Here is an 18,492-nt window from a genome sequence, read left to right as displayed (position 1 = left end):
GACAGGTGGGTATGAGGGATAATGGGTGAAGAGGTGAGGGGATTAAGAAGAACAAATGGGTAGTTATAGAATAGCCACAGGAATGAAAAGTACAGTATAGGAAATGAGTAGCCAAAGAACTTATACACATGACTCATGGACATGAACAATGGTGTGGGGATTGCCTAAGGGAATGTGAAGGGCTGGGGGGAAAATCAGAACAACTTAATAGCATAATTAATAAAATATAATTTAAAAAAAGAATATTGGCAAATGTGACCAATATAGTAAGAATATTAGCAAATACTATTATTGCATTAATATTAAAAACAGCCCTTTTCAAAGCCCATCCTCAAACTGTCTCATTTGAATTTCACAGAACCCTTACATGGGATACACTGCTAAGTCCACTGAGAAGGACACATGACTCCCTCAGACATCTCAATTAATGTAGATGACAATCGACTAATTCCCACTCTGCCATTACTCCCCACCTTCTCGTGCCCTTGTGCCCTGAACATTTCTGTATCATAAAATGTGGTGGATGCCAGTAGCAGTTAATCATTTACTGCATGGCTACTGTGTCAAATATAGGCCTTATGTTAATGCTTTACGAACATTATTTTCTCTAATCCTCACAATAGTCCTAAAAGAAAGTGGTGTGGCATATGAGAAGATGGAGACTCAGAAATGTCCAATCACATATGGAGCTGGTTGCAGAACCAACACCAGAACCCAGGCCCATTTGACACCAGAGTCGATGTTCCTAACTATTGTATATACTGTCTCCTGCATAATAAATAATAAATAAACAACCATCTTGAAAACCTTTCCAGCTTCTTCCCAAACACCAACTGGGACAATGTTCACAAAGATCCCATTCTAGACGACCCACTCACCAGCTGGATATTGGGTAACGATTCCTTCACAATGAATGTCATTTCCTTTAAGATATCCGAGTCGATGCTTTCAGACAGTTCGTAGAGTAGGTTTCTAAGACAGACACCCAAAGAGACAAATGAAGTCTCACACTTGAAGAGGACAGCACAGTAAATCAAGTGCTTTCACTTATGCTCCCTCCTACGTAAATGATCACAACCCTGTACGTAGGCAATTATTAATCCAACTCTATAGACCACAAAACTAAAACTTTGAGCTTCAGTGTGACCTATTAAATTTGGATAACAGAGTAAGCAGTAGGGACAGGCTTTCTGATTCCAAGTCCAGTGCTACAAAAACAAAAAATACAATTATGGCCTTTCACCTGCAACTCCACTGCAGAAATGATGCCAGGCAATGTAGAGTCTACTATTGAAAAAGGAAGGACATTCTCCCAACTTCTGGATAGCCATATAATGAATAACCAGACAAACTGAATATTTCATTCACACACTAATGTCTCTATATGCCAGAGACCATTCCTTGGTCTCTGAAAAATCAGTTGTTTAACAACAAAGTGGAAAAAAATGGTTTCCAGAATCCCCCTCACTGACCCAAGGATAGCTCAGATTCTGTAAGCCAGTCCAAGTGTTAAAGCCTGGACATAATTGCCCAGGCAATTAAGTAAAATAACACTTTGAAGTGTCCTCCTTGTAAAGTTCTCTGTAGGTACTACATCAGTGGACAATTTAAAAGTGATGTCTAAGGTCTGACCATGATAGGCCTGATGTCTATATTTTACCTCTCCATGCTCCCCGCCCAAAACGTAGCTGGACATGGCATAAATGATAACCCTCTCTACCCTAGAGACATCATTTTCACTTTGCTTAATTTGCTCCAAGGTTGCATTCTTCTCAAATAACTGAAGGCAGACACACCCAGTGGCTCACAGAAGAAAGGATACCGGAGACTGGAAAAGAGGAAAGTGTAGGCTTGCTGTGCTTAAGCTTCCCTTGGTAGCGAGAAATGAAACTATGGGAAGCCACTGCTAGACCCTGAGAGGCGTGACCTCTCCTCTCATTAGTACCTAGAGCTGAGAGATCTCCTAGTATAAATCACTGTAAAATCCAGAGGTAGATAAGAAAGAGATCTTAATCCTGGTCTCCTTTCAAATCCCAATGACCTGAATGAACACAAAATGGAAAACCCTCTTTTCTTGATTACAGACTCCTCCTCACCTGAATGGAGAGACCTTCTTCAGAGTGGGCAGCAAAATCCGTACTTGCTCTTTGGTGTAGTTGAGGTGCTTCAGCAGTAAGGGCTGCTTCATGGTGTAGAGGAGTTCTGCTAGGAAGAAGGGCTCTTGCTCACTCAGCAGCTCCTTTGTCATGAGAAGTTCAAAAACATCTAAGGCTGAGCTGGACCTCTCCAGCTTTTTCTGGGAGATGAAATCTTGGCAGAGAAACTTTAATTGTTCTACTTCTTTATCTCCCAGCTGTGAATCAATAGCCAGTAGCCTTCTGCGAAAGTTCCCTGCACTATTATCAAATGCACTGGAAATCCAATTTTGACCTTGAACTGACATGGCCAGTCTGAAAGAGATGGAGAGGTGGGGTTGTGGGTTAGAGAGTAAGAACACAAGGCACCTCGACTTCCCAGGCCCTCTCCCAGTTTCAGTCTCCTCTGCTCCAGGCACTATTCCTAGAAATGCAAAAAGTAAAAATTACTGAAATAAGAATTATTGGGCAGTTACTTAAAAAACCAATAACCCAGAAAACTCAACTCTAATACTTGTATGTTAACTCTTTAGGAGGTCTGGAGGGAGATTTTCTTGGAACTCATTTACCGTGATTTCTCTGAAATGGAAATATCCACCAGAGAAGCCGGTTGAAATGGAGGCCAACTCAGCACAACGGCTCCTGGTTGGAGTCCCGGTTGGAGCTCTTAATTCATTCCCACCAAATGACAGAAATGGCACTTAGATCTATGCCCTGCATTTTAGAAATAAAGCGATCTGGAGGTGTATATTTCTGAAGTGCCTACCAACCCAAGACAACAAGGTAACATTGTTAACCCTAATGGGACAGGTATGTAACCCACAGGAAGAGCAGCCATCAGCCGAGATCCCAGAGACAAGGGAAGTTTTAGACAAGAGTCGCTCAAATCAATGTAGAAAGTCGCAAATTAACCAATATTCCCACATGACCAGTTCATAAACTGTGGTATTTTCTACATTGAATTTTATTCTAATAAGAGGAGCAATAAACTGATAAAAAAAATTTCGGTGTAGTATTATTCATAATATAAGGACAAGGTACGTAGTCACTATACAAAGCTTGGCTATTTAGAATTTTTGGTTTTTTTCTGATGATATAAGTAATATGTATTCATTGCATAAGATTTGAAAAACTCAGACAGGAGCCCTGAAAAAATTTTATATTTTATATAATTATATCAGCTAGATATAACCACTCTTTGTTATTGATGTTTTATTTTTGCTATGTTCTCTTTGCTTTAGAAAGTAGTTTCTTGCTTCTAACAAGAACATAGCAAAACAAAACATCGATAACAAAGAGTGGTTATATCTAGCTGATATAATTATATAAAATATAAATTTTTTTCAGGGCTCCTGAGTTTTTCAAATCTTATGCAATGAATACATATTACTTATATTATCAGAAAAAAGAAACCAAAAATGCCATTTTAATGTGATCACCCATGGGGTCCTGGTTTCTTGGAGACATCTTCCTTTTCTAATATATCATATATTTGCCTTGAAATTTTCTGAAGGACCTAAATCTTTCAGCCAGACTTCGTCTCTTATTTGTAGATTAGCATATTTCTGCCATTAAAGGCTATGCCAGAGCCTTCCTGGGGCTTTTTAAACTTTCATTTTCCCTGGGAAGGCTGATAAATCCAGGAAAAAATAGCACCACTACTGAAACAAGAGTTTCTGCAAGTTTCTATGACATAAAGTGAGGGAAAATGCTGGCGTCTAAGACCCCAGTGGGAGAAAGGTGTTAATTACATACCTTCAAATGAAATTCCACTGATCCTCTGGAGGCAAGTGGTTCTTAGGGATATTGCCTGAAAACAAAGTTTTGAAGAAATTAGAATCCTCTGTGTGCTCCAAGTCCTAAGAAAGTTCCAATTGACGCGGGAGAAAACTTAAGACTTGTTGCTGGCTATGGAAATGAAAACCGGATCAGGCTTGAGATTGGTTTCCTGCTGATGTCACCGCTGACTTTCCCATCCCGCCCCTGGCATTAGGATGATCCTAATGAAACAGCGCCTTCTAAAGGCATGACCGCAACTTTCCCACATTAGAGCTCAGGACCTGTTTCCCTGGTAAAGGGGGTCTCTCTTACAAATGAACTCCTAGAAGGCACTTGTGTTCTGACCTTCCCCTTGGGTCACTCACCTCCCTCCCTCAGTCAAAGAGGAAAGTGTCCATTTTTTCAACCACCTCCTTCCCCAGATTCACTTAAGTTTTAAAATAAAACCCAGAAGCCCATGAATAGTAGTAAGCCATCTTAATCTTTTCTCAATAAGTCCAGGTACAAATAAACAAACACAAAAATTTAAGGCAAAAAAGAGAAGGAGGAGTGAAAACAAGCCAATTTCAGGTATGTGCAAGGAACTCAACAAACAATGGGTAAAATTCATGAAGTCTCTGCCCTCACAGCATTCAGTACAGCAGGAAAGACACTTTGAAGACGTTATAAGAATAAAAACAATACCTAACACATACCACAATTACTAGGTGCCAAGCATGCTTTATTCACTTAATCATCCCAAGTTTCTAAGGTAAATATTATTATTGAGGCCCCCTTTTCTTGTAATCCTTGCCCAATGATATGCTTATTGATTTTAGAGAAAGAGAAGGGGAGAAAGAAAGAGAAATATCAGTGTAAGAGAAAAACGTCAATTGGTTGCCTCCCATACACACTGACTTGGGAATGAACCTGCAACCTAGGTATGTGCCCCGTCCAGGAATCAAATCTACAGCCTTTCAGTGCATGGGATGATGGTCCAACAAACTGAGTTGCCTGGCCAGGGCCATGATCTCCCATTTAAGACATGAAAACTAAGACACAGAAAGGTTAGGTAGTTTTTCCAACATCACGAAATGACCTAGTAAGAAAGCCAAAACTTAAATCAGTGAGTTTGGCTATAAGTCACTGCACTTAGCTAATTCGAATGTGCTAAGTCTGGGAAGAAATATAGAATCTTAGAAAGATATTTTATTTCTGAATAAAAGTAAAATTATGATGTTTAATTAGCAAATGTGTTGAAGTGCCATTTCTGTATCCTAGGCATCATCCAGAGAACTTCAGTGTTTAAGAAAGACAAACCCTAGTGGTGATGGTTGCACAACAATGTAAATGTAGTTAAATCCATGAAATTGGTAAAACCCTCCCATTACATGTCAACAGCAATCAAGACTCAACTACAACAGGCAAGGATACACAGCCCACACAGGGTGGGGGTGGGGGACCTGGAGTCCAGCTTTGGTGATCAGAAAGGCTGTGCCGCTAGACCCTACAGAATACCTACTACACAAGGCCATTCTACCAAGCCTGGGAGACATAGAAGCTCTACCTAACACGTAGAAACACACACAGGGAGCCTGCCAAAACCAGGAGACAAAGACACAAGCCCCAGACAAAACAACAGGAGAAATCTCAAAAAAAAAAAAAAAAAAGAAGTGAATGAAATGGAGGCAAGCAAACTACTACCAGATACAAAGGTCAAAACAATTTTTATAAGGATGCTCAAGGAATTTAGCAAGAACTTCAACAGCATAAAAAAGGATGTGGAAACCATAAAAAGGAAGTAGTCAGAAATGAAGGCTACTTAACTGAAATGAAGAATAATTTATAGGGAATCAAAAGTGGAGTAGATGAAGCTGAGAATCAACTCAGTAATTTGAAATATAAGAAAAAAAAACAATCAGAACAGCAAAAAGAAAAAAGAATCCAAACGAATGAGGATAGTGTAAGGAGCTTCTGGGACAACTTCCAGCATACCAACATTTGCATTATGGGAGTGCCGGAAGGAGAAGAGAGAGCAAGAAATTGAAAACCTATTTGAAAAAATAACATAAATCTTTCCTAACCTGGTGAAGGAAGTACATGTACAAGTCCAAGAAGCACAGAGTACTAGACAAGATGAACCCGAAGAGGTCACACCAAGACACATTATAACTAAAAGGCCAAAGCTTAAAGACAGAAAAATCTTAAAAGCAGCAGGCCAGAAAGGATTAGCCAGAAATATTCAAAGAAATGAAAAGCAAGAACCTACAACCAAGATTACTCTACCAAGCAAAGCTATCATTTAGAATTGACGGACATATTAAACAGGTTCCCAGACAACAAAAAGCTAAAGTAATTCATCACCACCAAATAGTATTACACTAAATGCTAAAGGGTGAAGAAGAGGAAGAAGAAGAAGAAGAAGAAGAAGAAGAAGAAGAAGAAGAAGAAGAAGAAGAAGAAGGAGGAGGAGGAGGAGGAGGAGGAGGAGGAGAAGAAGAAGAAGAAGAAGAAGAAGAAGAAGAAGAAGAAGAAGAAGAGGAAGAAGAAGAGGAAGAAGAAGAAATAAATAGCAATAAATATAAATCTATCAACAATTGAATCTAAACGAATAAAATAAATGAACAAACAAAACAGAAACAGACTCATAGCTAGATACAGAGACTATTTTGATGGTTCTCAGATGAAATGGGGGTTGGAGGGATGGGTGAAAAAGGTGAAGGGATTAAGGAGTACAAATTGGTTGTTACAGAATAGTCATTAGGATGTAAAATATAGCATAGGAAATATAGTCAATAATATCTAATAACTACGTATGGTGTCAGATGGGTACAAGATTTGTCAGGATGATCACTTAGTAAGTTATGTAATGTCTAATCACTGGGGTGAACACTAGAAACTAATATAATATTGCATGTCAAATGCAATTAAAATAAAAATGATTTAAATTTAAAAATAATAAAGAGAAAATGGATATAATAAGGTCCCTAAATACAAAATAATATGTATATTTTTTAAATCCTAAAAGTAGGTTTTGGATAAAGATTTAGAGAATTTCTGATTCCATGAACAATAAATATCTGTATGGTATTTGCATATAGAGATGAAAAATGGTTAAAATGGTAAATTTTATGTTATGTGCACATTAGCACAATTGGAAAAAAAGATAAAGATAGACAAGACCTCAATCTTGGTCTTCTATTCAATTGTTCAACTATAAATATTTCATTCCTTGGGCCATATCAGGAGGCAGTTTGGTGAAACTATCACTCTTAACTTGCTCATAGGTTTTTCAATTATTTTAAATATTTAGCAAGCTCTTCTTATGTGTAAAGCACTGAATTAGGCACAGTTAGAAAGAAAAGCTGGATAAAACACAGTGTCTGCCTTTTATAATAACTATTATTACTACCATTGATTGACCTCTTGTTTTCTGATGAACTGTCTGAAGTCAGCACTATTTTACACATTCAATATTGTGTAAATCAAAGCTCAGAGCACAAAATATCTTGCCATCATCCCAGATCTAGGAGGAGGTGGGAATTCAGGATTCAAACCTGGGCCTCTCTGATTCCCAATCCCATGCTCTTGATTCCAAGGCTATTTATGATATAATATAATGTCTGTAACTGTTGGGGAGGGTGATGCTGCAATGAGGCTTCACTCAAGTGCTACAGGAGACTCAAGGAGCAAGGGATGAATCCAGATGGGGCTGCCTCGGAGGAGGAGGTATTTGAACTAAGCCTAGAAGGTAGAGACAGAATAGAGATACCTGAAGTAAACTTAAACCTCTCTGCTAGTGCTCCTAGTACTCAAGGGAAACCCTTGAACCAAGCTGCAGAGGCGAGATTGTGTGCCATGTGATTCGTATTCAGCATGTTAGCCTTCCTTCCATTTAGAACATAATTACCGAGAACATACCGATGGTGAGCTGGTGGAAAGAATAAACATTTCTTAGCACCTGTTTCCTGACTGGGTCCACATGAAAAGCCAACCACAATCTTTATAGTCTCATAGTGGTGGGAGTCAACTACCGCCCTGGTGACAAAGGGGAAACACTGGACAGATTCTCTTTAGTTCTGCTTCGTGAGGGGATAGTGGTGGTGGCAGTAGTTGGCTTCCTTTTATATCCAGACTCTGGTCTAAATCCCCACCCTCAAAGAATATAAAGGGGACACATGGAACCTCAACTTCCCAGGCCCTCTCCCAGTTTCAGCTTCCTTTGTTCCAGGCATTAGACTTTTCTAGAAGTCCTGAAAAATAAAAATTAGTGTGCAGTTACTTCAGAAACCAATAGCCCAGAAAACTCCACCCCAATGATTGTAAGTGAACTCTCTAGGAAGTCTGGAGGGAACTTTCTTTTGGGACTCACTTACCCTGATTTCTCTGAAATCTAGCTAGAGCTAGATGACCTTAGGGCTTGGAGACGGGCAGCAGGCTGTTCTTCCCTACTACGCTCTCAGTCACTTTATTCATGCCTATTTTTATCTGGAGTCTACCGGCTAAAGGTCGGGTTCTGAGGCTGAAGCTTTCAAATGACCCTAGTTCTAACATAGCTTTCTTCAGTTTAATCAGTAACTTTTATAACACTCTGTATCTAGTTCTATCATTTTATTTTTTTAAGAATTTTTTAATTTATTTTTTAATTGATTATGCTGTTACAGTTGTTCTATTCCCCCCTTCATTCCCCTCCACCCTACCCCCGGTCCCCACCATTACCCCCCCTTTAGTTTATGACCATGTGTCTCAAGTTCTTTAGATTCTATATTTCCCATACTATTCTTGCCCCCCCCATCTATTTTCTATCTACTGTCTATGCTACTTATTTTCTGTATGATCATGTTCAAATTCAAAGGAACCTTGAGAAAGTCATGTAAGATACTCTCCCCTCCTGTGAAAATTCTTAAGGGGACTTTTGAAACTTCCCCCACAGAGGTAGGAAAAGCCACAACCAAAAAGTTACCATTCCTTCCACTGCGTGACTATAACGGTTACTGTCACAGAATCTGTACTTCCCAAGATAAAATTCATGAGGGATGAAAGTCTGTGGACTCCTGTGGTGGGGGCAGGTGGTCACTTCAGTTTCCAGTACCAAAAACTGAATGGGCGAGAGTTCAGGGATGGCAGGGTAAAGATGTGGGAATTGATCTGGATATCTGCAGAGGGAGCCGAACAAGCAGGAAATATCTCAAAGGAAAAGATAGGAAACAAATGGTAAGCTGAATAGAACAAGTCTGAAATCTGAAGAGATGACAATGTCAAACTTTAAAACAAAGTTTGGGAATCAAAGTGGAAAGGCAACCTAAAGAATGGGAGAAAATATTTGCAAATCTTATATCTGGAGACTAGTATCCAGAATTTATAAATACTTACAACTGAACAATAAAACAGGTCCTTGAACAATAAAACAAGAAGACTTGGCCAGAGAAGTCCTTGATACAACTTATATAGTAAAAAATATCAATAAAAAATGGGAAAGTGTTTGAATAGATGTTTCTATAAGGAAGATATACATATGACTAATATGAACATGAAAAGATGTCCAACATCATTAGTCATTAGGAAAATGCAAACCAAAACCACAATGGGCCCTGGCCAGGTGGGTCAGTTGGTTGGAGCGTGTTTCCATAGGCCAAAATGTTGCAGCTTTGATTCCTGGTCAGGGCACAAACTAGTCTGCAGATTTGATCCCCAGGTCGGGCGTGTAGAGGAAGCAACTGAACAATGTTTCTCTCTCACATCAGTCTCTCTCTCTCTCTCTCTCTCTGTCCCTCTCATCAGTAAACATATCCTCAGGTGAGGATTTTAAAAACCACAATGAGATACCACTTCATGCCCAGCAGGATGGTTATACTAAAAAAGACAATAATAAGTGTGGACAAGAATGTGGAGAAATTGGAACTCTCACAAACTGCCGGTGGGAACGTAAAGCAGTGCAGCCACTTAGGAAAGCTGTTCGGCACTTCTCAAAAAGTTAAATATAAAGCTGTTCTATGACCCAGCAATTCCACTCCTACCTATGTACCCAAGAGAATTAAAAAACATATATCCGCACAAAAACTTATACATGAATACTTATAGCAGCATCACCGGTAATAGCCAGAAAGGTGGAAGCAATTCAAATTTTCATCAATAGATAAATGAACAAAATGTGGTATATCCATACACTGGAATATTATTCAGCCATAAATGAAATGAAATACTGACATATTCTACAACATGGATGAAAACATTATACTAAGTGAAAGAGGTCAGACACATAAAGTCTTATGTTGTATGATTCAGTTATATGAAATATTCAGAATAAGCAATACAGAAAAACAAAGTGGATCAGTGGTTGCTAGGGACTAGGAGCGGGATGAATAAGGCATGGTGACTAAAAGGTAAGGGTTTCTTTCTTTCTTTCATTCTTTTTTGGGGGCATGGGAGAGAGAAAGGGAGACAGAGACAGGGATTGTTTGCTCCACATGGTTGTACGTTCACTGGCGGACTCCTGTATGTGCCCTGACTGGGGATGGAAGCCCCAACCTTGGCCTATCTGGACAACACTCTAACCAACTGAGCTACATGGCAGGGCAGTATGGGGTTTCTTTTTAGATAGATGAACATGTTCTGAAATTAAATCATAGTGATGATTTGTGACTTATATCTCAATAAAAAAAGATTTAGGATATGCCACCATCAAGTCACAACCTTGTGATAGCTCATTTTATTTATCAACTCGATGATTAAGGGATGCCCAAAGAGTCAGTATGTATTATTTGTGGGCATGTCTGGGAGGGTGTTTCAGAAGAGATTAGCATTTTCCGTCAGTAGACTGAGTAAAGAGAATCCACTCGCACCAATGGGTGGGCAACATCTAATCCAAGAAGGGGCCAACAAAAAGGAGGAAGGGCAAATTCTCTCTTCTTCTTTGATGAGGATGCTCACCTTCTCCTACTCTCAGGTACTGGAGCTCCTGGACCTCTGGGCCCTTGGACTCCAGGACTCATAAGAGCAGTCTTCTCCATGATTTCACTCCTCCACACCATCCCTCATCCCACCCTCCAACCACAGTCTTATTGTGTATGCACTGGAAAATCTTTTTATCAAGATTTTTTTAAGTCTATTTATTTATTTTTAGAAAGAGGAGAAAGAAGGGAGAAACACAGGAAGAGAAATATCAATGTTTGTGATACACCAATTGGTTGCCTCTTGCACTCCCCCAAATGGGGGACCTGGCCTGCAACCCAGGCATGTGCCCTGACCAGGAATTGAACCGGCAAACTTTTTGGTTTGTGGGATGACTCCCGACACACTGAGCCACACCAGTCAGGGCTGCACTGGAAAATCTTGAAGGTTTTGAGGAGGGAGGTGACAAATCTGCATTTAGGGATATTCTTTGGGTTGCCATGTATGATTGTAGAATATAATAATGGTAGGATTGAGAAGCTAGGGGGAAGACAAGTGAGAAAGCCATTACCTTGGTTCAATGAAGAAGCCCACTATGTTTACTGCAGCCTTATTTACAATAGCCAAGATGTGGGAACAACCTAAGTGCCCATGAATGGATGGAGAGATAAAGATGTGGTACATATTTCAGTGAAGAGGTAATGAAGGCAGGGAAAGTATACTGATGGAGAGAAATGAAAAAGACATTATAGGTACAAAACCAACGTGATTTGGAAAATTGTTGGATGTAGAAACAGAAGAGAAGGTGGAGGAGGGTGAAAATGATGTTCCGAGTTGTGATTAACTGGCAACAGGAAGAACTATTTGAATAGAGGCTGTTTGCTTGTTTGCTTGTTTGTTTGTAATGTCTGTAGTAGGTTGAGTTTGAGGTGACAGAAGGAAACTCTAGTGGAAACATCTGCCATAAAGTTGCAGAGTGAGATTTAAACTTAAAGAGATGAATCTGGGCCAGAAAGATACATCCTGTTAGAGGCATGACAGTAGTAATTTAAGCTACAAAGTTGTCAACAGAAAAAAAGAAAAAAGAAATGATCCTTGGGAAGGATCATTTAGAGATCAGGAAGAGAAAGATCCCAAGAAGACTTGGCCAGAGAAGTCCCTGATACAACTTATATAGTAAAATACCCTGGAGGAGGAGTAGAAAGGGGACAATAACCCCATAGAATCCAAGGACCACTGGTTTGGTAGTTAAAGTCAATGGCACCCTTGGATCCTGTAGATTTGGTAGAATGATTAAGGTGAAATCCAGATAGCAGGAAAGAATGAAGTAAATGGGAAATGCAGAAGTGGAAGAAGTCGATACTTGCGTAAAATTTACATAAGACAGTGGTTTAAAAGAGAGAAACGTTACTTGATAGAGGAATCAAATCTTGGCTAGACTGAAGAATCAAAGACAAAGGGAGATATTAATGTTATAAGATAGTCTAAATAATGCTCAGTCTTGAGAGAGGATGAGGTATGCCAGAGAGGGACTAGGAAGGGCATGGGATTCCTAGGTCTAGGGTAGGAAGTTCTTACCAAATGAGGGCAAAAAAGAGCTTTTTCATATCATCATTTAATCAGTGAAAAACTGAACGGCTTAAATATCATACAAAGACATAGAGATATAGACATGATTCCATGAATGAAAGGAGAGAACACAGTTAAAATAATATTTTACTATTTATTTCAAAATAGTTTGAAATAAAATAAATACATTATGTTTATATATATTAGAAACTAAGCTACTTAACAATAATTTTTATTTTTTAATTACAATAATATACACTCTGTATAAAACAAAACAAATAATACAATTAATACAAATAATACAAATTTACTCAAAATTCCCTATATGTACACATCCCCGAGAGTACATAAAAATTTAATAATTAATTTCTGCTGTACAACACAATGACTCATCATTGCACACTTCTGAAACTATCAAGATATTTTAGTTAACATTGAAAGTTTCAGAGTTTTTTACATCTCTGGATGTAAAGTGAGAATGACTTCTGCTCACCTTGATGTCAGACAGTTCAGTTTCTCCTCGTGTGTGGCCCGTACTTTTCCAGCGCCACTCCACTGCCAGAGCTTTAAGTGAGCGAGTCTGCATAGGTGTGTATGTCAGTTCTTTAAGGGGAACTGCTTGGAGCTCCAGCAGTTTCTTCTCCTGACTCAATCTCTACTGGTTTTTGCAGCCAGAAAAGTCATTGGCTTTTCAATTGCAGGAGAGGATGAGTTCTTTTCTCAGGGTATGCTGTAGACTGACGTAATACCTCTCCTTATCGGACACTCCTCTGTTCCAGTTATATACACTGTTATGCAGTTCAATGTGGAGTTCCACAAGTGGTCGTCTTCTGGAGGGAAGAAGAAAGGCAAAGATTAATGCCATGCAAATATCAAAGATGAGACAGATTGTCATTAGGATGAAATGAGCCAACTGAGGTGAAAGCACTTTGAAATTGCTCATTTCTACTCCACAAGCTGCTTCATGAGTGATTCAAACAAGCTTGAGCACTTCGGCCCAGTGACGTCAGTCCCCTTCCCCAAGAAACCACTGAGTCTTACTCTGGAGACACACCACCTGGATTGTCTATGCAAACCAAGATTCATGTAAAAAGCCAGTGATACCACCACTGGCCCCCCGAGCGCCTCGTCAGAAGACAGACTCAGTCACTCCTGCTCTAGCACCCCCTGTGCTGCTGAACCACCAACGAGGGGGTGGGGGCCGCAGGCCACGAGATCTATTCCTGGGGTCCCCAGAGATACAAGACATTTCACAGATGGCTCAGAAATATCATCTAAGTTGTAACTGGGGAATAAGTGAAAAAAGATTGCTAATCTTTCATTAGAGGTACAGGGAAGGTCCATCAGCTTCAATGGAGATGAGGTCACTAATATTTCCCTTAAAAAAGTATTCTTGCCCATAAATATCAAAAACATCTACACAATAAAAACTTGCAGGCCTGAACAGTCAGGTACCATTTTTTAATTATCAAATTGTCAAGGCTTGGGAAAAATATAAGAGCATGCAGTGTCGATGAGAACTTGGGGATGCAGGTGCTCTCAGACAGAGCTGGCTGAGCTGTGCTGGAGGACGGTCTGAGAAAGTGCATCAAAGGCTTTGAAAAATGCATGTCATTCAACACAGTGATCCCACTCCTGGGAATAGCCCCAAGAAAACAAAGATCAACACAAATACTGAGCTAGAAAGATATTAATACTTTCTTTTTGTGAAAGCTTAATGCCGTCCAGCAACTTGAAGACTGAACAAGTAAATTATGTTAGAGCCACATCATGGGTTACTGTGCAGACATTAAAACAATGCTGCAGAAACGTGAATACTGACATATAAAAATTATGATACACTGTTGCACAGACTAAAAGCAGATTATAAAGTAATAGTAGGTGATGATTCTATTTTGGCTTTAAAAATACTAATATAGGGTTGTGCAGGTATCCAAAAAAGATCAGGAAGGCAATATACCAAGATTTGGTTAACAGAGGTTGGTTCTAAAAGTAGGATTATAACTGCTTCTTATGTTCTGTTTTCAGCTTCTATTTTTAATGATTTTTTTCAATATGGAGGATGTATCACTTTTGTAATTAAGAAAAAACAATTAAAAAGTTCTTTTTTTTTCAAGAAAAATATCCAAACTATAAGCTGACTACTAAGTGACCTCCTAAAGCTCAAAGTGTTTATACTCTGTGCAGGGTCTGTATTGTACTCCTAAGGCAACTCCAACAGGGAATAAAAAATCCTCTTTCCTCTCTACCAAGAGGGGCACCTCCATATCAGTAGCAGGAAAAATAAACGAGTGGTCTAGGGGTCAGCCATGGCCTGGGTGGCTCACCTTTCTTGCCACAGTTTTTTGGCGAGAAACTGCAGGTACACGGATGGCGAGATGGAGGGCCGCTCCAGCAGAGACACATCTGCTTTGCACAAGCTCCAGAGGAAGTCAGCTTCTCGGTGAACCATGCTGGGCCCAGACTGCCTTGTCTTGGAATTCACGTTGTTCACTGCTGGCCTATCCACCTCCAGGATGCCGCAGTCTTCCGGACTGTGCTCTGCCTTCACGTAGTTCTGAATGAAAAAGAGCTTTGGCTTTCCTACGAGATAAGGGCATGCGTCTCCCATGAACATCTCCCTGATGTGATCTAAGGGTAACCCTGAGGGAGACGGATCCACACCAAACACGCTGTGGGAGCTCCCTCGGCTCATCAGGACACAGACGAAGCTGTCGTAGTCTTGATGACGAGGCATACTGGCAACTTTGCAGAGAATCTGAATTATGTCATTCATCGTTAGAAGCAGGAAACACTGGACATCATAGCCCAGGGAAGTGAAGGTATTCCGAAGAAGCTCTGGGGGAAAAAAACAGACAAGTATGTAAGCATGGATATGGACACATCTGCAGAGCTCCGATCCAAACCTAGATCCAAACCGCTGCAGAAAGGGTGGTATGGGTCACGAGACCCCTCATCACCACCTGCTGCGGGATGATCTGGAGGCCCCAAGTCATTTCCAGACTCTCCAGTTCCTTCCTCTTGTGACCTGCTTCCCAGTGTAACCTCCGACTATGCACTGAGAACCCTTGGCCAAGATTTCCTATAGCGTCCCCAGAGATTCTTCTAGTTTCCAGGAATGACCTTGACTTTGACTCCAGAAGCTGTAGAATGCAGTAGGAAAAGCAGACTGTGTCTGCTGACCTAGCCACACGGAGGGGCAGCATGATCTTTAGGAAGTGGGTCTTCCTAGCTCTAAATGGAAGTGGTGATACCCACCCTATGAGAATGCCGTAAGGACTGAATGAGATAATTAATACAAATAAAGCTCCTGGTGCTCAATGAAAATTCGTTCCTATTCTCTTTTCTAAAACGTTTGTGTCCATATTCTAGAAGTCTCTATAGCCTTGGAACCCCAGACACTCTGTGAAGTCCATTTCTTTCCCATCTGCTCAGTTTACCTTCATTGGAGAAATAAACACAGCCTCCTGAATTGTTTTATCTTTCTAACAGTAGAGAGACATCTTTCTCTTCCTCACTTGAAAATTCCACACTATTTGACTCACCCATTTGGTTTCTGTTCCTTGTCTAACAGATGCCTCCAGTTTTTATTCATTTGCAGGGCAAAAAAAAAAAAAACAAAAAACTGTTCTGTCCAAAGCCCAGAGGCTAAACAAGCATCAACTAATTCAGGTTGTCACCCACACTATTAGCTCATGAACTTCTCTGGGTTTGTTTCCACAGCTTACGATTATGTGCCCACCTCTCTTTTTCCCCTGAGGAACGGTCTTCCAGAAGCCTATCATGCATTCACCCCAAACCAAATAACACAATAGTAATTAGAACAGACATTTCTTCCCATCTTCCCTTCCGGGACAAAGGGATCCCATCTCCTACTAGTTTAAAAATCACAGAAAAGCATCAAGAGGAAATACATAAATGAAGGTACCACGTAAAAATACAGAGATATTATTCCCTTTTCTTGAATGTGAACCACACTTGGTAACTCATTTCTAATGCGTAGAATGTGACAGGAGGGATACTATGACTTCCAAAGCTAGATCCCGAAAAGGATATGGCTTCCACCTGGTTCTTTCTTTCTTTTGAACTGCTCACACTAGGGGGAACCAGCTGCCGTGCCCGGAAACACCCAAGCAGTCCTGTGGACAGCCCACAGGAAGAATGAAAACCTTCCACCGCCTCCCAGCCACGTGAGTGACCACCTGCGAAGAAGATCCTCTAGTCCCACTTGAGCATCAGATGACCTTGGCTGACAACTGGACACTCCCTCCTGAGACACTGTAGGCCAGAACAGCCCAGCTAAGCCACTCGTAGATTCCCAACGCACAGAAACTGGGAGAGATATTAGTATTGGTCTTCTAAACCACTAAATTTTGGAGTGATTTGCACACAATATTAGATAAATAAATCATCAGCTCAGTCCTTTGGTCTCTCCTGTCAGGAAAAGGGAATGGCAATAACCAAGACTTAAGACTATAGTGGGACTACTTCTCTGCCTAGCCCTCAGGTAACGCTGAAATAAATTAATTATGTGTATCACATAATAATGAAGAGATATAAAGAAGGTGCCAAGCTCCTTAAAACCCTATGATAAATAAGTATTATCAGGGAAATAAAGGACATGATGATACACGGGTTGCTGATATTCTATTAAGTAACTCGCAGGTCTTCACAGAAACGCAGCGCAGCAGAAAGGGCTCCGGGGCCCTGCCCCAGCCGGGCTCCGAGGTGGCGGGCAAGGGCTCGGCTCCCAGCACTGCCTTCGGGATGAAGCCCAGGAGTGCACATCGAGAACACCTGGACTAGGTCCTCAGTTCCACCACTGCTGTGTCATCCCTGGCGGTTTCTTTCAGGGCTCGCCTATCTCTAATCATGGAATATTTTCTCCTCTAGGGGGCAGAAGCAAATAGGGGAATACTAGGCTCAAAGCTTTGTTTACTTGTTCTTTTTCAAAACCTTCTCGGGGCTGATAGATTTCCTCCCTTATCAAAGTCCTTGAAAGAAAGACAAATACCAAATGACATCACTTGTGAGAAATCTAATGAACAAAATGAACTAACAAGGAAAACCGAACTAGAGATATGGAAACCTGGAACTGACTGACAGCAGCCAGAGGGAAGGAGGGCGGGAGGTAAGGGTGGGAAGGGGAAGGGACCAGTCAAAGAATATGAATAAATGACCCAGGGACATGGACAACGGTGTGGGGATTGACTGTGGGAGCGGGGCGTGGGCTGGGCAGAGGAGGACAAGACGGGGAAACTGGGACAACTGTAATAGAATAAACAAGAATAATTTTTTTTTAAAGTACAAATTGCTAGTTTCAGAACAGTCATGGGGATGTAAAGCACAGCATAGGAAATACAGTCAATATGATTGTAATAACCATGTATGATGTCAGATGGCTACTAGATTTACTGGGCTGATCGCTTAGTAAATTATATAATGTCTAATCACTCAGTTATACACCTGAAACTAATATAATACTGTATGTCGTGTTACCAAAAAAACAAAAAAATCATTTCAAAAAATAATAAAAAGGCTAAAGCAAAGAAAGAAAAAGGAAGAAAGCCATAGTCTGTGTTTCCATGCTGACATACGGAGGAACTGTCAGCTCAGGACAAATGCTGACTTGTGCCTTCTACCGCCTTACTTTATCAGGACCCCCTGTTCCTGCAGGTTCCTGCTGGAGCAGCAGCTGCCATGCGGCAGTGAGCAGGCAAGCTGCATAGCACAGGGCAAAAGAGGAACCAGTCTTGGAACTACAAGTTCTGAGTTTAAGTCCTGCCTCTTCACCTTACTTGCTGGATCTGAACTTTGCCTAGTCCTGAAAGAAAGTAGCTTACACCAGCAGAGGGGCTGAGAAAGGGATGGGAATCTGAGGGCAGGGCAGGAAGTCCTTACCACATAGAACAGGAGAAAAAAGGCTAAAGATGGAGGTGAAGCCAAAACCCACTCAGGTCCTCAATGCCAAGAACAGGACAATAAGAACTCAAGTCCGGATGGGGCCTCAGACCTAGACAGAGCATCCTTTAAATATCCCTATGGAAAGAGAGTCATTGAAGAGACTTGCCTATAATCATTGAGGCTGACGTTTCCCCTTAATATCATAGCTTTCCTCTATCAGACAGTGAGGCAGCGT

General features: G+C 40.7%; 2 protein-coding genes across 9 annotated transcripts in view; both read right to left on the bottom strand.

The window, feature by feature from the left end:
- The window catches only part of CASP10 (caspase 10), a 35,672-nt gene extending 31,241 nt beyond the window's left edge, over positions 1–4,431 (bottom strand). The window contains exons 1-3 of the mRNA XM_053665156.1: positions 3,891–4,431; positions 2,097–2,450; positions 879–972 (exon numbers count right to left, since the gene is read on the bottom strand). Coding sequence (XP_053521131.1) covers positions 879–972; positions 2,097–2,443 — 441 coding nt within the window. The 5' untranslated portion in view covers positions 2,444–2,450; positions 3,891–4,431. The remainder of the gene's footprint in view (positions 1–878; positions 973–2,096; positions 2,451–3,890) is intronic.
- Positions 4,432–12,554: 8,123 nt separating this feature from the next.
- Positions 12,555–18,492, bottom strand: part of CFLAR (CASP8 and FADD like apoptosis regulator) — a 41,068-nt gene continuing 35,130 nt past the window's right edge. For 7 of the 8 annotated variants that reach the window (XM_053665147.1, XM_053665150.1, XM_053665149.1 and 4 more), the window contains exons 9-10: positions 14,681–15,191; positions 12,559–13,183 (exon numbers count right to left, since the gene is read on the bottom strand). In XM_053665147.1, coding sequence (XP_053521122.1) covers positions 13,045–13,183; positions 14,681–15,191 — 650 coding nt within the window. In that variant the 3' untranslated portion in view covers positions 12,559–13,044. Of the gene's footprint in view, positions 13,184–14,680; positions 15,192–18,492 lie in introns of all 8 variants that reach the window. The other variant, XM_053665153.1, reaches the window with a different exon arrangement.

The sequence above is a fragment of the Artibeus jamaicensis genome, unplaced genomic scaffold (assembly GCF_021234435.1).
Source record: "Artibeus jamaicensis isolate MK-2021 breed Jamaican fruit bat unplaced genomic scaffold, CSHL_Jam_final contig_391, whole genome shotgun sequence".
Classification (NCBI taxonomy): Eukaryota; Metazoa; Chordata; class Mammalia; order Chiroptera; family Phyllostomidae; genus Artibeus; species Artibeus jamaicensis.
The sequence above is the reverse complement of the archived record's forward strand: the minus strand, read 5'-3'. Positions and strand labels throughout refer to the sequence as shown.